This window comes from Dromiciops gliroides, chromosome 1 (assembly GCF_019393635.1).
Source record: "Dromiciops gliroides isolate mDroGli1 chromosome 1, mDroGli1.pri, whole genome shotgun sequence".
Taxonomy (NCBI): Eukaryota; Metazoa; Chordata; class Mammalia; order Microbiotheria; family Microbiotheriidae; genus Dromiciops; species Dromiciops gliroides.
The window spans coordinates 533,366,594-533,389,237 of NC_057861.1; the positions used below are offsets into that span (position 1 = coordinate 533,366,594).

Genomic DNA, 22,644 nt, shown 5'->3' on the forward strand with positions numbered 1-22,644 from the left:
CAGGAGATGGCAGGCCTGAGCATTCCCTCCCTTTTATCATCATTGACCTCAGATAGTGTTTTGTTTTATAGCATTCTGATACATTTACCATGGGTATTATAGTTATATGTGTTTATTTTTTCATTCCCCACAAAACTCTATACTAAGTTCCATGAGGACCTGGATCATATCAAATTTTGTATTTCTTCCAGGGCCTGGCACAATGCACCCTGCATACAGAAAGAAGTTGAATCGCATCCGCTAAATAAACTATAAGAACTAAGAAGCTCTCCCATAGATTTTATCTTGCGTCTATTCATTCTGTTTCATTTACTCTGGGTACAAATAACAGTAGATGCAAGTATTTGGTTTCTGGGGGTGATATTAAGTGTCCCTCTGGGAGCTGCTACTGAAATTTACCTCTTGGGCATTTGTGGTGGAGACCTCAGTAATTCCTGCTATCTGGATGCTTCCTTTGGAATCTTCTCTCAGCTCCAGAAATTCTGAAGATGGATTCAGAAGGTCACGTATTACTTCATTATAAATCTGTAAACAGAAAAAAAAATCCAAGGTTGAAGCAGCTCTTATGGCAAGGAGAAAATACAAAGGAAAATACAGGGGACTTGAATAGTCATCAAACTGAGCCTAACAAAATGTATATTCCTTGAGGGCAGGAACTATATTTGTTTATGTTAATAACAGCTGACAATTAAATAGCTTTTAAAAAAAATTTGAGACCATGATAATATAAGTTCCACAGTAATATCCCCAATTTCCAGATAAGGAAACTGATGTAACCTGGCCAGCGTCACAGAACTACTAAGTGTCAGAGGTAGGATTTGAAAGCAGGTCTTCCTGAAGTCATGGTACAGAGCTCATTGCCTCTCTATTGTTGATTAGTATTCTGACCAGCACAGTACCCTTCACATCAATCAATCGATCAACAAGCTTTTTTAAGCACCTCTATGTAGCAGGCACTATGCCAGGTGCCAAAGATACAAGTACCAAGAATGAAACAATCCTTACAAGGAATTTATATTCTAATGGGGGAGACAATATGTACATATATATAAAAGGTATTTGATGATAAGCCTACTTTTGGAATACAAATTGAAATTGTGTTTCTAAAGAAGTCATTCTTTAAACAATATCTTTAAAAAAGTTTGTTATATGATACATTGATTTTTGTTGTTGCTGTTGTTCAGTCATGACCTCATTTGGAGTTTTCTTGACTGTTAGAAATGGGTAAACTGAGGCAGGACTCCCAGTCTGGTGCAAAGCAGGAAGGCCATTTTATTACGATCTTGAAAGAAAGGGCACATACTTCCAAGGAAGTCGTGCAAAGCATGTTCATCACAGGGAATCCTTATATTATGTCCCTAACACAAAGATTCCCTCCTCAATTTTACCATTGGCTGGTTACTCTGGATGCACATTCTTCACGACACTCCTACTTCATATTAACTCCTAAACATGTACCCCCACCCTGATCATATGATGCATGTCTAATGATAATGTTAAATCTCCACCCAGGGGTGTGTTAGATACTATGCATGAGGCTTATTAAGCAAGTGCAGTGTAATTTGGAGTTAACTGAGGGACATGGAGGGACTGGTTTGGGTTAGTATCCTAATCTCCCTGATTCTGAGGAGAAATCGTCCATGTGAGACAACTTCTGATTGGACAGGGATTTTGTGGCCTTGTTATCTGCCCTAGGTAACTGCCAGCTCAGTGGAAGAGGGAAAAGGAAGGGGGAGAGATCCCTGGAGGCTTGGGCAAGGGTGGCCTGCTTAAATGAGGAGAGCACAGTCACTTATGTGAGACAAACAGGGTCAAATGACCTGTACAGGGTCATATAGCTAGTAAGAGTCTGAATGAAGCTGGATTTGAATTCAAAAAGATGTCTTCTGGGGCAGCTAGGTGGCACAGTGGATAGAGCACTGGCCCTGGAGTCAGGAGGGCCTGAGTTCAAATCCAGCCTCAGACACTTAACACTTACTAGCTGTGTGACTCTGGGCAAGTCATTTAACCCCAATTGCCTCACCAAAAAAAAAAAAAAGATGTCTTCCTTGATTCCAAGCCCAGTGCCCTATCCACTGTACCACCTAGCTGCCCCATGATGTATTGGTACTTGTAGGAAACAAACCAATATTCTGGTCTCAGAAATGACCACATGTTCTATTTTATAGTCACATGTGGCGCAAAAGAAGAGAGAGGCATTGTGCACAAGCAAGGAAACAACAACAGATGTCTTGGGAGAGTCAGGAAAGAGACACTGAAGGAAGGGCTCTGAATAATAACTCATTCCTCTCTAAGCTCTGCTCATGACTCTCCTGCCTTCTTTCTCCACCATTTCCTGAAAGTTCTCTTGTCCTTGAGAGACACCTGCACCACTGACTCCAGTAGCCTTCTCACCATGGAAATCCATCCAGTCCTGTGACCTCTTGCTCTGATTGATCAGTTCTTCCTGACCTTTCATTTTATTTATTTTTTATTTATTTATTTATTCACTTATGTATTTGTTTGTTTATTCATTCTTTCATTCATTCATTTATTTATACATTCATTCATTTTTGGTGAGACAATAAGGGTTAAGTGACTTTGCCAGGGTCACACAGCTAGTAAGTGTCAAGTCTCTGAGGCTGGATTTGAACTCAGGTGCTCTTGGATCTAGGGCCGGTACTTTATCCACTGTACCACCTAGCTGCCCCCTCAACCTTCATTTTAAGGAAATATCCAGGTTCACTCCCTTATTCTTCTCCTGGCTCCTGACTCTCTGGACAATTTTCTCCACTAAGCCCCTCCTCTCTTTTTATCTATTCCAGCTTTTCAGCTTCCTTCTTCCCAGTTGGAAGGAATGTCAGCTCCTTAAAGGCAAGGACTGTCTTTCTTTTTGCCTATATTTAGTATTTCAAATGCTTAGCACTATGCCTGGAACTTCATAAGCACTTAATAAATGCTTCAACAAATATTTAAATGCTTGTTATCTAAAGGAACTATTTAAGGCACTTGAAAATATAAAGAAAAAACAGTCCCTACCCTCAAGGAGCTTATTATCTTCTACTAGGGAAATATGACCCGTAAAAAGTAAATAAATAGAAAACTATTTCAAGAGGAAGAGAGAACCAACAAATGAGGGAATCAGGGAAGACCTCCTATAGAAGGAAGAAACTGAGTTGTGCTTGGAAGGAATCTAGATTCTACCAGCTGGATATAAAGGAGTATACTGTATTCCAGGGATGGAAGTCCACTTTTACAAAGCCAGTGGTTTTATTTTAAATTCCTAAATGTTCCAGTTGCTTATTTCTCCAATACCATTCCTATTCTTAATTCCATGGGATCAAGAAATGCTATAACTCTGATGATGAGTGAGATGAGCAGAACCAGAAGAACATTGTACACAGTATCATCAACATTGAGTGTTGACCTACTGTGATGGACTATATTCTTCTCACCAATGCAATGGTACAGAAGAGTTCCACGGAACTCATGATAGAAGAGGATCTCCAAATCCAAGAAAAAAAAAGAAAGAAAGAACTGTGGAGTATAGATGCTGATTGAACCATATTATTTCTTTTGTTTTGGGTGCTGTTGTTTTTTTTTCTTTCTATTTTGAGGTTTTGCATCACTGCTCTGATTCTTTCTCTTGTAACAGGATTAATGCAGAAATAGGATTAATGTTATTATGTGTATATATATGTGTGTGTGTGTATATATATATATATATGTATATGTATAGAGATATATAGATATAACCTATATCAGATTACCTGCTGTCTAGGAGAGGGGGGAGGGAGGGGTGGGAGGGAGAAAAACCTGAAATTGTAAAGCATGTATAAACAAAAGTTGAGAACTATCTTTACATGTAATGGAAAAAATAAAATACCTCATACATAAAAAAAAAAAGAAATGCTATAACTTCGAGCAGTGGTGTTGAACTCAAATAAAAATTATTATTCAAATAAAAAAATATCAATTTAGAAAACAACAAATTAGCATTATCTAACTTGTATTGTATTCTTATTTATTTTGTTTAAAATGTCCCAGTTGGGGCAACTAGGTGGCACAATGGATAGTGCACTGGCCTAGAATCCTGAGTCCAAATCCCGCCTCAGACATTTAGTAGCTGTGTGACCCTGTGCAAGTCACTTAACCCTGATTGCCTCCATAAAACTAACAAAACAAAAGAAATAAAAATGTCCCATTTTAATCTGTTTCAGGCTGACTCCCAGGTTTTAATCCACACCTCTTCCTTAGACATCTAAAAGGTGTGAAAAGAGATACCTTGATTTGCTTGAATCCCCCAATTGTCCAGGTAATCAGGTAATATAAGGACTGGCTGCATTGGCTAACACACCAACAATCCTCTGCTTGACTGAGAATAAACCGAGTTGGACTTATAGGGAATATGTAACTCTAAAGCCAATCAAAGACTTATCTGCCTACAGGATATGTGACTATGGACGTATCTCGTTTATGGTCTTTTAGGTAACAATCTTATCCCTTATCTTTGGAATAATCCTTTCTTTGAGAGATCTTCTTATTAAGACATCTCCTAATAAGACCTTAAACTGAACTGATTATCGCCAAGGATGCCTTCTGATTTGTATATCAAAGACCACATTCTTGACCCCTAGAATCCCCCCCCCTCCCCTTGGGAATGGGACCCACTGATTAATTCCTTCCTGAATCTATCTTTCCCTCCAAATTCCTTACCTGCCTTTGTTTAAAGCGTATCTAAACCCCTGTAATCTGTTACCTTGCTGTTGTTTGTGCTTAGTTTTCCAAGGGGACCATGACATCAGGAGGTGATGTCATGACTTGTGTGAAATGGATTTAAGTAAGAGAGGGCTGTGTAAAGTCACCAGCCTCACTCTCTCCTCCAGAGCCATCTAGGTCTATTACCTAGCATCCTATAATGCAATAGGCTATATAGTACTCGTGATCATGCCCAGTTTTTTTCCCAGCTTAATAAAACTTTTCTCTAATTTTCAGCAGCATTGTTTTTTTCTTTCCTTCCCTTTTAGGAAGAATGGGGTATAAATCTCAAGAAATGGCCTTTGCATTCTCTATTCTTCTCTTTTGGAGAAAGAGAAATCTAAATTCCACTAAGAAAGCGTTTGCCTCAGTTTACAAAGGTTAGCCTAGCATCCATTTTCTAGGGTAAAGTCCAATAGACTTTGTTTGGCTTGTCCTCAACGTCCTCAATCTTTAGGGAAGGAAAAAAGAGAGTAACACCTTCCACATCTAATCCCTTCTTTTGCAACTTCTAATTTTTCAAGAGTATCTATGACCCAGGCAGCTAGGTGGAGCAGTGGATAGAGCACCGGCCCTGGATTCAGGAGTACCTGAGTTCAAATCCGAGCCTCAGACACTTAACACTTACTAACTGTGTGACCCTGGGCAAGTCACTTAACGCCAATTGCCTCACTTAAAAAAAAAAAAAAGAGTATCTATGACCACCATTTCCTCTTTTAGTTCCAGAATGAAACTCAGAAATTCTCATTTGCATCCTCTTCTTTGTTATTGAAAACAGAAGCTTAGGGCAGCTAGGTGGTGCAGTGGATAGAGCACTAACCCTGGATTCAGGAGGACCTGAGTTCAAATCTGACCTCAGACACTTGACATTTACTAGCTATGTGACCCTGGGCAAGTCACTTAACCCCAATTGCCTCACCAAAAAAAAAAAAGAAAGAAAGAAAAAAAGAAAAGAAAAGAAAGAAAACAGAAGCTTAAATAATCCCTTCTAGAAGCAAAGCTCCAAATTTGCCCTTCTCTGCCAGTACAGGCACTTCACCTCCAGGTAGGACATGGAAACTGTGTATTCCATATCATCACTAGTCTCTTCAATAGCCTGAAAGAGATCATTCAGTGTCTGGAGATATATCCCAGGCTCAGAGTCCATCCCCAGCATAGTGTAAGTTTTACCAGCACCTGTTTAAAAAAGAACAGAAGCACAGACTAGTGTTGTGGGGAACATGGCAATTGGGCCTCTTATTTTCCTATAGAGATTCAGATGTCACACAAATAGCATTCTTTTCACATATGCTGATTTTCCACACATTGAAAAACAGCTCGTGACTGCTATAACCTTATTTTTTATTTGCTTACTTGTTTGTTTGTTTTACCAGACTTCTGATTTCCTGTAGGGAGTTGTGAGTGAGCAGATTCCTCTCAGCTGCTTGGCCATCTGTATGTAGCCTTAAAGTCAATGCCTGGAGCACTGAAAAGTAGTGTTACACAGCCAATGTGGCAGAGAATGGAACTGAAGCCTAGTTATCCTGATTCTGCCTCACACTGACTCTCTGACATTGTTACCTTCACTTTTGAAATACGGAGAATAAGCTGTCACTCATTTAAACATTTTAACCTCTCTGGGTTTGTTTTGTTTTGCTTTTGTTTTTTGTTTTGTTTTTTTAATCTGGAAAATGAGAGTAAAATCAGAGTTTGAACAAGATCTCTGAGACACTTTCCAGCTCTGACATTCTACACCATGATTCCTCTGGTACCCAGTATGGCCCACCATTTTCTTGTCCCTGAAGCTATAAAATCCTTAGATTTCTTTACATGGGATTTTCATTCCAGTGTGATAAAAGAATTTTTCAGTATCAGTTTTATGACTGTCATTTCTTTAATGACAGCTATTCGCATCTCTAACTAGAAAGTTAGCTGAAATATAAAACTTTAGCTTAAGTGATTAACTGGTTAGTGATAGAACAACTGCTGGCTGACCTTTATTAACTTTATGATGAGCATTTCCTGTCACTAGCTATAGCTCTAGTAGATTGAGCTAAGCCCACACCTGAGAAAATCCTACCTCAGACCTTGGGGACCCACCCAATGTGACTGAGGTTTCTGAGGCAACAGAGGAGAAAAACACAATGCATACTCCATCCCAGTGAACCCAAGAGTGAATGAGGGGGTTGCTGTGGCCAGACAATATTGCAATAAAACACCATCCCTTTTCTTTTTCAGGTTAGTGCAATTGGACTTGTCCCAATTTGTCAAAATGCACCCCAAACTACCCTAACTTCCTGACCCAACCATATTAATATTCAGGTTTGTCATCTGCCTGCTAATGCTTACATAGTATTATGATAAGGTTAAATTTAACTGGGTATTTTTCTGGTTTAGAAGAAAGTGAAATTCCTCCCCATTGCAGATGAGAGGGAGGATGGTAACTAGGAAACATAGTTATGTATTTTAGGTTTTATCATAAATCTACCCAGTCAGATCTCTTTTATGTACTGCCAAGGGCACCAAGCTACCAACTCCACAGTACAAGGGAATCACAGGGCAGACCTTGCTGCTAGATTAGTGGCCAGGTCCATTCACCGTAGCCCTGGTCCCCTTGCACCCTATTGTGCCCCAAGGTTTTTCCCCTTCCTATAACAAGGAGGAGATTATAAGTCTTTACTGTTAACTACCAACTGCTTAAGCCCATGTTACATTGGGCTATTTGGATTACAGAGTAAGAATGCGACTGCCTCTTCTTATACTAGAATCAGAAGAGGAACCTGGGATAATTTTCTTTGGTGGGTCTGAAAAACTGCTGCCCTTATTATTCCTTTTATTGGGTAACTTGAACATGAAGCTATGCTTACAAATTTAACTTTGGGAATAGAACAAGTTTCTGATTCTACTGTATTAGGGTTACAAGAATTGGAAGAAAGTTGAGAACTATCTTTACATGTAACGGAAAAAATAAAATACCTCATACATTAAAAAAAAAAAACTAAAAAAAAAAAAAAAGAATTGGAAGAATGCTTGAACTCTCTAGTAAATGTGGTCCTGGACTGAGGCGAGTCTATATGATTCAGAACACCTCCTAAAGGTAGAGTTGCCGTACAGAGATTACCTGGATGGCTAAAACTGTTCACAACTGCTTGCTTTGTCCAGTTTTTCATGGAACTCTTAAATGTATTCTGTATTAGGGTGCCTATTATCCCTTGGTCTGTAAATCATTTGTGTTTTGTGTTGTGGTTCTTGCATTCGTAACTCTGGTTCCTAGATCTCCCTTAATTCATAAACCCCCTGTGGGTCCCTACTTCGCCCTCACTCAGCAGGAAGCAGATACAGAAGAATTGATTGTCGTCCTTTTTCCCGGGGTATATGAAAAGGGGGGAATGATGTAGGAGGTGAAAAGGGGGTTAATAGAAAAGGTCCAAGCTCTAATTCAGATATAAGCTCTAAAAAGGATTCAGACCCCAGTTAACTTAAGATTTGGAAAACAAGTCAAGATGATAGATTCTCTTACCCACAGAAATCAGTACTCATAATGGGAACAGAGGGAGCTAGACCATGAAGACCTTAGACTAAATGACAGGCTATAGAAACTTAGACTAGAAATAAATGATAAATGAAGATGTTTTGAAACTAAGCATAGGAAACAGAAAGAGGCATGCACAGAAAAGGCCAAATTTGTCCCCAGATTCAACTTATGACATATAAACCCCCAAAACACACCTCCACTGAAAAAGGTACCCACCTCAGGGGTTGGCTTAGGACCCCAGGAACTCCAATTTGGATAGGCTGTTCCCTGTACCTCCCAAAGATGACCGATAATCAATTTATACATACTAAAAATATAACTGTCTTTTTTAAAATTTATTTTAAAATTTTTTTTAGTTTTTTAGTTTTCAACATTTGTTTAGATAATATTTCCAATTTCAAAATAACTGTCTTTTCTTTCACTATTCAAGAGATACCTTTCCTTTATTCTGGTTCTCTCCCTGTGGTCACTCAGAATATTGCAATAAAACTTGGGAAACTGAGTCACTGAGTCTTGTAATTCTTTTGGGACGACTCACAATCAATTTGACCCCAGAAATGGCTTGTCTGAAAATTCCAGTTAAATACCCTAATGTTTGCTGATCAGTTTATTATTTCACTTGAAGTAGATCTTCCCCTTCAGCTAGCAGTTCTTTCTTTCTTTCTTTCTTTCTTTTTTTTTGGTAAGGCAATTGGGGTTAAGTGACTTGCCCAGGGTCACACAGCTAGTAAGTGTTAAGTGTCTGAGGCTGGATTTGAACTCAAGTACTCCTGAATGGAGGGCCGGTGTTTTATCCACTGTGCCATCTAGCTTCCCCTAGCAGTTCTTTCACATGTAAATATTTACCTTCCCCTCCTGCCCTCTATAAATTTCATGATATCCATTTTGCTGATGTAACTAAGAAGTATAAAAGGTTGCTGAAATGTTGATCAGTACCCATTGGGGTGTGTGTGTGTGTGTGTGTGTGTGTGTGTGTGTGTGTGTGTGTGTGTGTGTGTGTGTACCATGGGACTATGCTCCAAGCATATAGTAAACCAGTTATTAAGACATCTCCGTGTGTTGATAAGTGTGATTGGCAGCAGTAGCTATCAATGAATCCTTAGATAATTCTTATGTCAAATTGGCAGACCACAAAGGAATTAGAATAGTTCAGAATATTGAGTCTTCCAGTCCAGTAGCCCTCCAGCATTTACCTAGGGAGAGTTTAGGGCAGGAAAAATTGACTAAGTAATTTTTCAAATTTACTCTTAAAAATCGACTTAACAAAGTTGTTTTTCCTTCTAGAAAAACTCAAAGACAGGTTAATGTTCTGTGTACTTGTCTTCTATTGCCTGTTTGTCTAACTCTTGTTCCTGAAAAATCAATTAGGCATAAACTGTTGAATTTTGGAGTGCTTTAACGAGCATGGCACTGTGATTCAGGAATTGAAAGCAAGGACTGTGCTTGATATGGGATGGATTTAGCGTCAAATTGATCGTGAGTGACCCCAAAAGTATTACGAGACTCAGTGACTCAGTTTCCCAAGTTTTATTGCAATACTATGAGTGAACACAGGGAGAGAACCAGAAAAGTGGAAAGGTATCTCTTGAATAAGGAAAGAAAGACAGTTATATTTGTAATATGGATAAATTGATTATCAGTCTCATTATAATAATCTCCTCCTTAGGGAGGTACAGGGGAGGGCTCATCCTAATTTGGACTTCCTGGGGGCTTGAGCCAACCCCCAAGATGGGTACCTTTTTCTGTGGAAGTGTGTTTGGGAGGTTTACATGTCATAAGGTGAATCTGAGGACAAATTTGGCCTTTTCTGCTCATCACCTTTTCATTCCCATGTCTAGTTTAAAAATATTTTTATTTATCAATTAGAATTTCTATGCCCTGTCTGTGTATCATTATTATAGTTAAGGTCTCTATGACCTGCCTCTTTATGTTCTTGTTATGAGTGGTGACTAATGTTAGTAACAAGAGCTTAGGCCCTGACTTATATTAATGAAGACTCTAGTCTTAAGTTATCCATTGACTGGGGTCTGAATCCCTTTTAGAGCTCATATCTAAATTAGAGTTTGGGTCTTAAGGTTTGTTTCTGTTAACTCCTTTTTTTGCCTCCTACATCAGGCTGAGAAACTCAGGGGTCATAATAAGAGGGTCCCCTCTCCTTTTTTTTTCTGGGTGAAGACCTAGGCTAGGACTAAGAATTTTCCAAATTCTGTGCTCTTTTAGCTCATTTTCCCACAGGTAAGAAACCTGTCTGTCATTTGTCACTACTGTGCTGCCTTGGCTATGCTTCTAGTACATTCACAGATGGTCCTGGGTCCAATCTGGCTAAAAAATAACATAAAATTGTATCTTGAACGATTCCTAAAAGTCTGTTTTGGTCTGGTTAAAAAAATACAAATCTGACATAAACCCCAATTCTACAATGGGGAGCATCAGACACCTTTGGGAGAAAATCTCTAAGGTCAATTTGTCTGACTTCATAATTATTGTACTGTCTTCACTACTGAGCAGTCCTACTCTGGTCTGATGTAAATCTTTCAGGGTCAGAAAGGATCCCTATCATTAATAATATAAGTCTGACATAAATCTCAATTCTTCCTTGAGTGGTCAGTGATCATTATGGGATCCCTCAGACAAACCCTGGTTAAAGAATTTAAATTATTGGGGGCAGCTAGGTGGCACAGTGGATAGAGCACTGGCCCTGGATTCAGGAGGACCTGAGTTCAAATCTAGCCTCAGACACTTGACACTTACTAGCTGTGTGACCCTGGGCTAGTGACTTAACCCCCATTGCCCCATCAAAAAAAAAAAAAAGAAGTTAAATTATTTCTGGTCTAATCTACTCATGATATAAAAGGTCCAGTCTGGTCAAACTCTCAGAAAAAAAGAAAAATGTATGAATTGTAGAAATGAGCTGAAATACGTTCTTGACCCAAGGAGGATATTTTGAAATTGAAATCTTATGTGTAAGCTTAAGTGAAGTGAATTGCTGAAGCATAATACTCAAATTAGCTCTAATTGTATGTGGTAGCTGTAATTCTGATATGGAACTTAACCTTCCTGTAAAATGGGAACTTCTACTATTCCTTGGTTAAACTTATAGTGGGAGGGAAAATGTCAAGAAATGGCAGAAAAACAATGAGAAATTTTCTCTCATCTTTATGTTCCCAATTCTGGCCAGATGGCCAGATTGGGAGTGTCAAGAAGGAGGGGGGCAGGGGAGAAAGAGAGAGAGAGCAAGCTAAGATTTTCCCTTAGCAGCAATTAACTAAAAGGAAATCTGTTTAGTATGCATTAAATATTCATGAAAATGTGGTTTGAAAATGCTAAAATATTCTGGTGGGTTTTGTGGGTAAAAGGTTTTTTGTTATATAAAATACCCCTCAGTCAACTTCTTTACTGCTTGTAGATATTAGAAAAGAAAGGGTGGGGGGCGCAAAAGCCAAATCATCAAATAGGAATTGGAATGGACTTACTTCTGTGAGATAAATTTCTGTGGAGCTGCAAAAGATCTTGTACGTGGGTCAGAAGTTCTCTAGTTAATTTCATTAGAATACAGAGAGAGGGGCAGCTAGGTGGTGCGGTGGATAGAGCACTGGCCCTGGAGTCAGGAGTACCTGAGTTCAAATCTGGCCTCAGACACTTAACACTTACTAGCTGTGTGACCCTGGGCAAGTCACTTAACCCCAATTGCCTCACTAAATAAATAAATAAATAAAAAGAATACAGAGAGAGAGGAGGAAATCTCTTAAGATTGTAGAGATCTCCTTCAAGATAGGATTTTGGGTAAGTGCAGACTGAAAATAATTTCTATAAAACCTTGTAACTAAAACTTGGACCTCTAAGAAGCTTCAGTTCTGATCTGGGAAAAGGGTTGAAGATTTATTTCACTTTAATTGGTATCTTGTTAATTTGCAAAGGAGAGATTCAATGGAATAGAGGAAAATAGTTCTGAGAATAGCTTTGAGATGTGATTGAGAAATAAAGAAATGTGAGGGATTAAGAAAATGGTGAGGGGAAGTAAAATGCTGAATAAGTTGATAAGACAAAAAGAAGGAGGAGGAGAACAACGATGACTACAAGGAGACTAGGAGGAGGAGGAGGAGGAGAAGGAGAAGGAGAAGGAGAAGGAGAAGGAGAAGGAGAAGGAGAAGGAGAAGGAGAAGGAGAAGGAGAAGGAGAAGGAGAAGGAGAAGGAGAAGGAGGAGAAGAAGAAGAAGAAGACGAAGAAGAAGAAGAAGAAGAAGAAGAAGAAGAAGAAGAAGAAGAAGAAGAAGAAATCTTCAATAAGTTTTTGGATCCCATTGTGATCAGAGGATAATGGGAAGATTTCTATTCCTGTAAATTTGAGAGAGAGAGAGAGAGAGAGAGAGAGAGAGAGAGAGAGAGAGAGAGAGAGAGAGAGAGAGAGAGAGAGAGAGAGAAATCTTGAACTCTTGCCAGCACTGTGGAAACATTATGGAAATGTGGTTTGTTGATTCTACCCTGACACTAGAAATACTTTGAATCTTTATGTTGCAAAGGTACTAAACCCTTTCCCCAAAACACTCATAGCCTAATATGAGGAAAACCTTGTTTGTTATTTATATGATATATTTGTCCTGCCACAGACTCTGTAAATTGTGAAATTGTATCTGGAATAATAAGTATTAATGTTAAATCTTTAATCCAACTTAGCTTTACTTTAAAATCTTAATACATTCAGACCAATAGTTAACTATTATTTTTGTTCTGGGTTATGAGTGAATTATTGGGCATTCACTTTATATGCATAAAGAATACATACATCCAGAATATGAATTTTTTATATCTTCTTACTTGGTTTTTAAACTTCAAAAGTAAAACAAATAGGGGCAGCTGGGTGGCACAGTAGATAAAGCACTGGCCCTGGATTCAGGAGGACCTGAGTTCAAATCTAGCCTCAGACACTTGACAGTTACTAGCTGTGTGACCCTGGGCAAGTTACTTAACCCTCATTGTCCTGCAAAAAAAAAAAAAAAGTAAAACAAAGAATGAATACTTTTGGAAAGACCTTGTATATGCTCAATAAGTACTGTCTATGAATGCTTTTATTGTTATTTATTGTTAACCAACTGTTATTGCAAAATGAAAAATAACTGAATCCTACTCTAAACTGTAAGCAATGGGACTATATGGGATGTAACTGTCATTTACTATATTCTGAGTTTTGAATTCAAGTACATTTCCACTTGAATTACTATTACTCTTGTATTCTACCATTAAAGGGAAATGCTAAAAGCTGCTTAGTGAAGCTGCTTTCTGGAAACTGCTGTTGGTTAATATTAGTGACTAGGAAGGTTGAGAAAATGGTTCTATGAAGGGAATGGCAGGGTTTTCTTGACTCAGTTGCCCTACTGAGCTATTTCTTTTTTGAATAAAAATGTTTCCTACCTGATTGATTCTGAGCCTGGCTTTGATACCCTGTGAATAATGTGGAACTATTTTGAATGATTTGCTGTTCTAAAAGATATTTATGACTTTTACTAAAAACAAACAGAGCTAAGGGAGTTTTCTTCTGGTATACCTATGGTAGGTCAGTCTATGACTTTAGACTTAAGCCTGAAAAAACAGTCCTGATTTTGTGGTAAAAATGTCCTTCCTCCTTTCATAACAACTTTCTCTGGCAATGACAGGAAAATTGTAAATGTTTTATGACGGATCTTTTTGTTACAATCAGCAAGCATCTCCAAACTGCTATAATAGAATGTAGGTATAGAAGACCCTATTGTTTTGTTTTTACTATGCTGGATTTGTAACTGTAGCTTGCTTTAATTTCCTAATCTGCGTGATGAAGGAAAATCAGATCTTACTCATTTATGTAATAGTTATATATTCATATATAAGATTAGATCTGTATTAGTATCACATCTTTTTCTGCATGAAATGAGATATATATACTGTATACACATAATACATATATGTAAACAAAATCCCATTCCCCTTTGAGAGAGAATATAGATATATACTTATGTATATATGTATGTGGGGAGGGATATGTGTCTGTATATCCCCAAAGAGGGAACAGGATAAAGATGTGATGTGATAAAAATGCAAAAATTTTACTTTTGGGACAATTGGGTGGCACAGTGGATAAAGTACCAGCCCTGGAGTCGGGAGGACCTGAGTTCAAATCCAGCCTCAAACACTTGACACTTACTAGCTGTGTGACCCTGGTCAAGTCACTTAACCCTCATTGCCCTGCAAAAACAAACAAACAAACAAATAAATAAATAGTAAAAAAAAAAAAACCTTTCACTTTTAATGGAATAGTAGACTTCACTTTAGGGAAAACAACAAGATTAAATTGCTTCTACTTGAGAACTAAGACATAAATGAATGACTTTTAAATATTTCACTGGATAAAGGAATATATTTAAAACTTCTTATGATAGATGTAACTATATTAGTAGCCTTAAAGCTTCAATTGTGTCAGTAAAAAGCAAAGAAAAAGGCTGAGTAATGATGATGGTCCTAAATAATAAATTTTACCCTAGAGGTAATAGGGAACTACTGAACTTCCTTCAGCTCCATTTGAATATTCAGAGATGCCTATCCAGATAGATGCTTTAATACACAGGTTTTAGATATGTTTTGGTAAAAGGCTTTAGATATATTTTAATAACTATCTTTGAATACGTTTTAGTGATTCTTCATAAAGTCTCAAATTGAATTGAGGCTCTTGCATATACAGTTTTTAATTGTCAAGAAACTTTTTTTCAATACTGAGGTATATACATTATGTATAAACATTTGGAAAAAAAGAAGGGAAATATTTGTGGTCACCAAGATCATCAGAAATAGGACCCTTCAATAAAGCTGTCCATACCCTTTGACCCAGCAATACCACTTTTGGGTCTTTTTCCCAAAGAAATCATGGAAAGAGGAAAGGGACCCACATGTACAAAAATATTTATAGCTGCTCTTTATGTGGTGGCAAGGAATTGGAAGTTGAGGGGATGCCCATCAATTGGGGAATGGCTGAACAAGTTGTGGTATATGAATACTATTGTGCTATAAGAAACGATGAGCAGGAGGAGTTCAGAGAAACCTGGAGGGTCTTGCATGGGCTGATGATGAGTGAGATGAGCAGAACCAGAAGAACATTGTACATAGTACCATCAACATTGAGTGTTGATCTACTGTGATGGACTAGATTCTTCTCACCAATGCAATGGTACAGAAGAGTTCCAGGGAACTCATGATAGAAGAGGATCTCCAAATCCAAGAAAAAGGAAAAAAAAGAACTGTGGAGTATAGATGCTGAATGAACCATACTATTTCTTTTGTTTTTGGTGCTGTTGTTTTTTCTATTTTGAGGTTTTTCATCATTGCTCTGATTTTTCTCTTATAACATGACTAATGCAGAAATAGGATTAATGTTATTATGTGTATATATATATATATATATATATATATATATATATATATATATATATATAAAACCTATATCAGATTAGCTGCTGTCTAGGGGAGGGGGGGAGGGAGGGGAGGAAGGGAGAAAAATCTGAAATTGGAAAGCTTGTATAAACAAAAGTTGAGAACTATCTTTACATGTAATGGAAAAATAAATAGATAGATAGATAGATAGATAAATAAATAAATAAATTTTAAAAAGAAATAGGACCAGTGGGCGGCTAGGTGGCGCAGTGGATAAAGCTCTGGCCCTGGATTCAGGAGTACCTGAGTTCAAATCTGGCCTCAGACACTTGAAACTTACTAGCTGTGTGACCCTGGGCAAGTCACTTAACCCACATTGCCCTGCAAAAAAAAAAAAAAAAAAAAAAGAAATAGGACCCTCGCCATACCATATAATGGGTTTTTACAGCCACAAAATCTTAAAGCACTTGACTTTAGGGAAAAGGTTTGTCCCAATTTGTTGAGGCTTATACATTAAATGGACTGGTTGTCCATAGTATTTTTTTTTTTTTTTGGTGAGGCAATTGGGGTTAAGTGACTTGCCTAGGGTCACACAGCTAGTAAGTGTTAAGTGTCTGAGGCCGAATTTGAACTCAGGTCCTCCTGACTCCAGGGCCGGTGCTCTATCCACTGTGCCACCTAGCTGCCCCCATAGTATTTTAATATGTACAACATGGTTAAATAGATATTTAAAAATTTTTAAGAAAGAGATGAAGTCTATAGTGTGGTCTAATTGCTTTGTTAAAAGGCCAGTTTTCAGGGCAGCTAGATGATGCAGTGGATAGAGCACCGGCCCTGGAGTCAGGAGTACCTGAGTTCAAATCTGCCCTCAGACACTTAACACTTACTAGCTGTGTGACCCTGGGCAAGTCACTTAACCCCAATTGCCTCACTAAAAATTTTTTTTAATTAAATTAAAAGGCCAGTTTTCAAATTAGAGTAACATTGGAGAATTACTAATCATAAAAAATAGGTTTTAATATTGTAGGGTTTTTTTCCTAAAACTTCTAATCAATAAAAACATATTTTGTACCATATTTCAGGAGCTGTTCTTAAAAGGAGATCAGTTTTTTTTTCCTCTGAACTAATTCTCTGTTAATATCAAGAGACAGAGTGACTTACTTTACAAAGACTGTTTCTTCCTCTGGCCCATGGATACCATTATCCATATCATGTACAAAGTTTAGGTAAAGATAGAAAGAACAAGCAGTATGTAAAAATTGAAATTCTCTAAACTTTCAGATGAATTACAGGTAGCCCAAGTTGATGTTCTTCTTCTAATTATGTTGTATATTAGCTTAACTCCATAAGGTTTGGACTGGTTTTCATTACATGGATTACAGGAAGGCTAATGCAATTAGATTTTGTCAGACTCTACTAAATTATACTAAGCCTTACAGCTAGCAATTTTTTGTTTTTGTTTTTGTTTTTTGTGGGGCAATGAGGGTTGTGACTTGCCCAGGGTCACACAGCTAGTAAGTTTCAAGTGTCTGAGGTCAGATTTGAACTCAGGTCCTCCTGAATCCAGGGCTGGTGCTTTATCCACTGTGCCACCCAGCTGCCCCCAACAGCTAGCAATTTTAAGCAGCATTATCTAGAGAACCTCTACAATTGCTTTAGAAGCTGTGAAGTGGATCTACTGAGGAGAAAGCCCTTTCAAAACTGTCCTAGTAACAAGACCCATTGCAAAATATCCAAGGGAAAATATCTTCCCACAAGTAGATGACTTCCTGAGGTAGACAGCTAAATCCAAGATAACAAGATATCTGTTGTTTAAAGGAACATTAACTGAATTTTGTACATATGTGTTTGACCAAACTCTTGATATTTCCTCAGCACCTTCATTACTTTGAAAAGCTAAGGAAGAATCTGAAGATTAAACACCATATTTGATTAGATATTTGGGATTGATTGTTTATAACAGGTTAGAGATCATGAAAACCCTGTGTTGTATCATGCAAATAATCGTTAGTGTATTGTTTTTGCTTTCCTTGTAACATGTTCAGTGCTTCACAATACTTGTATCTGTTTCTGAAAGGGCTTGACAAAAACCTTGTATTAAGTCATCCAGAGACTAGTTCAATAGAATATGCATCAATATGGTCAAAATTGCATATATTATTATGTACATCTATGACCAAAAGCAGGGACAGTGGTAAGAGGATTTTTCTGTATTGGGTTTATAATCATCATTTCCTTAAGACATTAGTCAAATAATTAACCAAAGCTTGTGGAATTTAGCTGAGATATCAAACTTTAGCTCAGGGGATTAGCTCCTTAGTGACAGAACACTTGCTGGCTCCACTTTATTAACTCTTTTTACTTGTGATGAGTATTTCCTGTCACTGGATCTAGTGTTAATAGCTAGTCTGAAAATTCTAGTTAAACCCACTAATATTTGTTGATCAGTTTATTATTATTTTACCAGATGTAGATCTTTCCCTTCTGCTAGCAGCACTTTCTTGGTAAATTTTTACATTCCCCTTCTATCCTCTTTAAAATTCTATCCATCTTCCCAATATAATCAAAAACTACAAAAAGTTGCTGAAACTGTTGGTTGGGACCCATTTGATTTTTTTCATACCATGGAACTGTGCTCCAAGCATATAATAAACCAGTTATTATAATGATTCTGCAGGTTGATGAGGATGATTGGCAGCAGTACCCAGCAACAAATCCTTGGACAATTTTTATGTCAATAGCAACTAAATTTTGCAAGTTTCTGCTTAGCCCTGCTTGTTTTAAAGCCTCTGCTGATTAACACATTTTTTTTATTGGTACCTGATGGGCCATATGCAAAGACTGTTGCATTGTATCCAGAAATGACTCCTTCCACTAAGTGTTGAGTTGTGGAACAGTACACCTCCTCCTGCAAACAAACAGTAAATCTGTCACTCTAATGAGAAGCCAGGAAGGTGGCAGTCAGCAAGTGTTTCATTTAATTGCCATCTCTTCTCTTTCTAGACTGCGCATATGTTATCACTATATTTGGCTCCCTCAGCAAGACACAAGAGAAATAAAAAGTAATGCAAAAATTAGCAAGATAAAAACAGGGTTTGGAAATCATAGAATCACCAAATTTCAAACAAGAAAGGGATTTGAGGGGATCACCTAAAGATTTGCTCATATGATTTACAGCTGGGTTCCATTAGTATTAGTAATGAAATCCTTGAAATTATTAGAATTTGCACTGCATAGTTCCATTGAGCAAAAACGAATATTTTACATGATTATAATGTTAAATAATGTGAATTCAAATACATGTGACAATTTCAGGGAACTCCTTATTCATACTAATCAGGACCTAGCTATAGTTGTTTTGTGAGTTTGGGATCAAAAGTACAATCAAACCCAAAAAGTGAATGTGGAAAAATTTCATGTTTAACAATGATATAAAAGAATGCTTCAAATCACTAATAAGAAAAATGAAAACCAAAACAACCCTGAGATTTCACCTTATCTACCAAATTGGCAAAGATGACAAAAGATGGGAATAGTCATTATTAGAGAAGTTATAGGAAGACAAGCATACTGATGCATTGTTGGTGGAGGTATGAATTAGTACAACCATTCTGGGAAACAATTTGGAATTAAGAAAATAAAGCAGGGCAGCTAGGTGGCACAGTGGAATAGAGCACTGGCCCTGGATTCAGGAGTACCTGGGTTCAAATCCGGCCTCAGACACTTAACACTTACTAGCTGTGTGACCCTGGGCAAGTCACTTAACCACAATTGCCTCACCAAAAAACAAACAAAAACAAAACAAAACAAAATAAAGCAACTAACATGTCCATACCCTTAGGCCCAGAGATCCATTGCCAGGCATATTTGGACAAGATCCTTTGACTTCTATAAAATAAAGGGTGTCAATTTGGAGTTTTCTTTTTTAAATGTTATTTTTAATTTATGGGATAAAATAAGTATTTTCATAACATAGTAAAATTAAAATATGACTGTATGTGGAAAAAAATTAAAATTAAAATTAAAAAATATATAAAATAAAAGGGCTGTACTAAATCAGTGGTTTTCAGTGTGAACCAGGAACCCTGGGGTCCTCGAGACCCTTTAAGAGGGTCTGGTAAATCAAAACTACTTTCATAATAATATTAAGATGTTCTTATTTATAATAAATATCGATATAACCTGCACAAACAAAACCTCTTTTAGAGAGAGTCCTCAATAATTTTCAAGAGTGTAAAGGGGGCAAGGAAGAAAAAAAAAGAAACTTACATGATGATTTTGTTGTATATTTGAAAGGAATAGCATAGTAGATTTGCAGTTTCATCTGTAATCATCTTTTTTATTGTACTATGTTATAGAAATGTTTGTTTTATTCCATAAATTAAAAATATTTTTTTTAAGAGTATAAGACCAAAAAGTTTGAGAACTGCTGGACCAGAGCATCTATGAAGGTGCAACCCTTCTTTGAAAATTCTATGTTCTGTGGTTGATTTTCAGTAAATAAAATATTTAATCCCTCTATATTTCAGTTTCCCCATATGTGAAATTGTGATAAATTGTATAAACCTGTGGGATCATTGATTTAGAGCTATAAGAAAGAGAATTCTTTTGGTCTCAGACAGATACTATCTAAATACAGAGTACTATAGCTTAACCATTAGGAACATGGAAAGGACTTTTATTGGTCTGAGTTCCTCTAAGAGATTAATACTCAAGAGCCATGACTAGGACAGGGTCATAGGGGCAGCGTCTTAAAATGCCAACATTTAGAGGGTACTGATAGCATTTACCTTTTCAACAATATAGAAACAACTAAGCAAGGGCTCAGTTGAAAAGCATATTAAAAATGTCTTATGTAGTATGGTGGAAAGAGTTATGGATTTGGAATCAGGAAGACCAGAATTCAAATCCTACTTCAGATACTTACTAGCTGTGTGACCCTGAACAAATCACTTTGCCTCTCAGTCTTAGCTTCTTCAACAGTAAAATGAGGAAAGTAATAGTACCTATCTCACAACATGGTTATGAGAATCAAATGATATAATAAAGTGCTTTGCATATCTTGAAGGTCTATATAAATGTTAGCTATGATTATGATGATGATGGTGAAAAAGAAAAGGCCACCACCAGTAAACTCTAAAAAAGCAAACCAAAGACATAATTGAGCTTAGCATCTAGTTAGCAAGAATAATTAAAATGGAAAGCTACCAGATGGTAAAGGATTCCATCTTTTAGACTGCTTCACCCCAAGTGAACTTCTCCCATCTGCCTGCCTTGAGGCCCTCCTGTGTTTCTGGGGTCTTTGCCCACAGGGAACCAGTGTCCTAGAGTCTCTCTCTGTCTCCTTCACCTCAACTGAATTTGTTTTAAAAAGTTAATTTGAAAAGATTACTCATACTACTCACATGGGTTCTGTTTTGTGAAATTTGCCCCAGGCACCAAAAGCAAAAAAACAAAAAAAAAACCCAGAAAGGCTAGCAGCTCTGACAATACTACTTTGTGTCTAAATGTTGGATGGATTCTGGGGCTTTGGAGGAAACATTCATTTATTTATATATTGAGTACTTACTCAGTGCAGAGCACTGAGCTAGGGAAGATCCAAGGTTTGGATAAAGTATCATTGGTCTTCTCAAGCAGCTTACCCTCTAATAGGGGGATATAAAGCATATATACAAATAACTGTATTACTTTTTTAAAAAATGGACCTAAAAAAAATTTTTTTAATGGACCTGTGATTTCATAGGTACAGGGAGATGCTGCTGAGGAATTTCCTCTACCAATGCAGATCAGTCACAAGAATTTCTTAAGTACCTACTATGTGCCAAGCTGCTATGTGCTAAATCCTAGGGATTCCAAAAAAGAATCCTTGTTCTTAAAGAGCATATATTCCAATAGAGAAGAGGTACACACAACACATATATGGAAATGATTGCGTGACATGGGACATACTGGCACTGGACCACCCAGCATGGCGTGCCCACATCAAAGAAAGTGCTATGCTCTATGAGCAAAGCAGAATTGCAGTAGCTCAGAACAAACGTGAGATGTGCACATTTAGAGACATCTCCACCCCAAATGTTCATATGAACTATTTGTGCCTGACCTAGTCTGGTCAGCCACAGTTGGACATTCTGTACCTTGACTCCAACATAGTGATGTCATTTTGGTCCTCTTGGAGAATGAAGGACAACAACACACACACAGATAGATAGATAGATAGATAGATAGATAGATAGATAGATAGATAGATAGATAGATAGATAGATAGATAGATAGATATAGATAGATATAATTAGTAACCTGTAAGGGGAAGGCATGAGGGAGGGGGGATGGAGAGGACTGGAAAGGTTCTCCTGCAGAAGATGGGATTGGAGCTCTCTTGAAGGAATCCAGGGAAATTCAGAGGCAGAAGGGACAGAACACTGTTTTCCAGGCATGGGGAATGGCCAGTACAATGGCATGGACAAGGAAGGTGGGATGTCAAGAAACTACTAATAGGCTTTTGTAGCTGGATGCTAGGTTTGAAGTAAATATAAACATCAAGAGAAGCTCCAATTATCCCATGGGAAAACTTGCACGTGAGCCTGGGCCATCCTGGTATGATGCCTTCTTTGTTCTGTTTCTATACAATACCTGACCTGGCCTGGGCTTGGTGCAGAGATCCACAATGTTACTTTGTCCTGCTGCCCCCCTCTTCCCCCTCCCATGATAACTGGACTCTTGTGAGTAAACTCCTTTAAACAACCCAATCAGCCTAGTTAACCCTAATACAACCAACTAGGGGGACAGCTAGGTGGTGCAGTGGCCCTGGATTCAGGAGGACCTGAGTTTAAATCCAGCCTCAGACACTTGGTACTTACTAGCTGTGTGACCCTGGGCAAGTCACTTAACCCTCATTGCCCCGAAAAAACAAAAAAACAAACAAAAAAAACCCAACTAGTATGAGCCCCTCTTTCTTTGGTATCTCAGCATTCTCTCAAAGGGTATGCCACCCTACA

The 22,644-nt window shown here is 37.7% G+C and overlaps 1 protein-coding gene across 1 annotated transcript in view; it reads right to left on the reverse strand.

Moving 5' to 3' along the window:
* Positions 1–22,644, reverse strand: part of LOC122735029 (kinesin-like protein KIF19) — a 109,150-nt gene that overhangs the window by 75,010 nt on the left and 11,496 nt on the right. The window contains exons 4-6 of the mRNA XM_043976278.1: positions 18,467–18,554; positions 5,777–5,913; positions 400–525 (exon numbers count right to left, since the gene is read on the reverse strand). Coding sequence (XP_043832213.1) covers positions 400–525; positions 5,777–5,913; positions 18,467–18,554 — 351 coding nt within the window. The remainder of the gene's footprint in view (positions 1–399; positions 526–5,776; positions 5,914–18,466; positions 18,555–22,644) is intronic.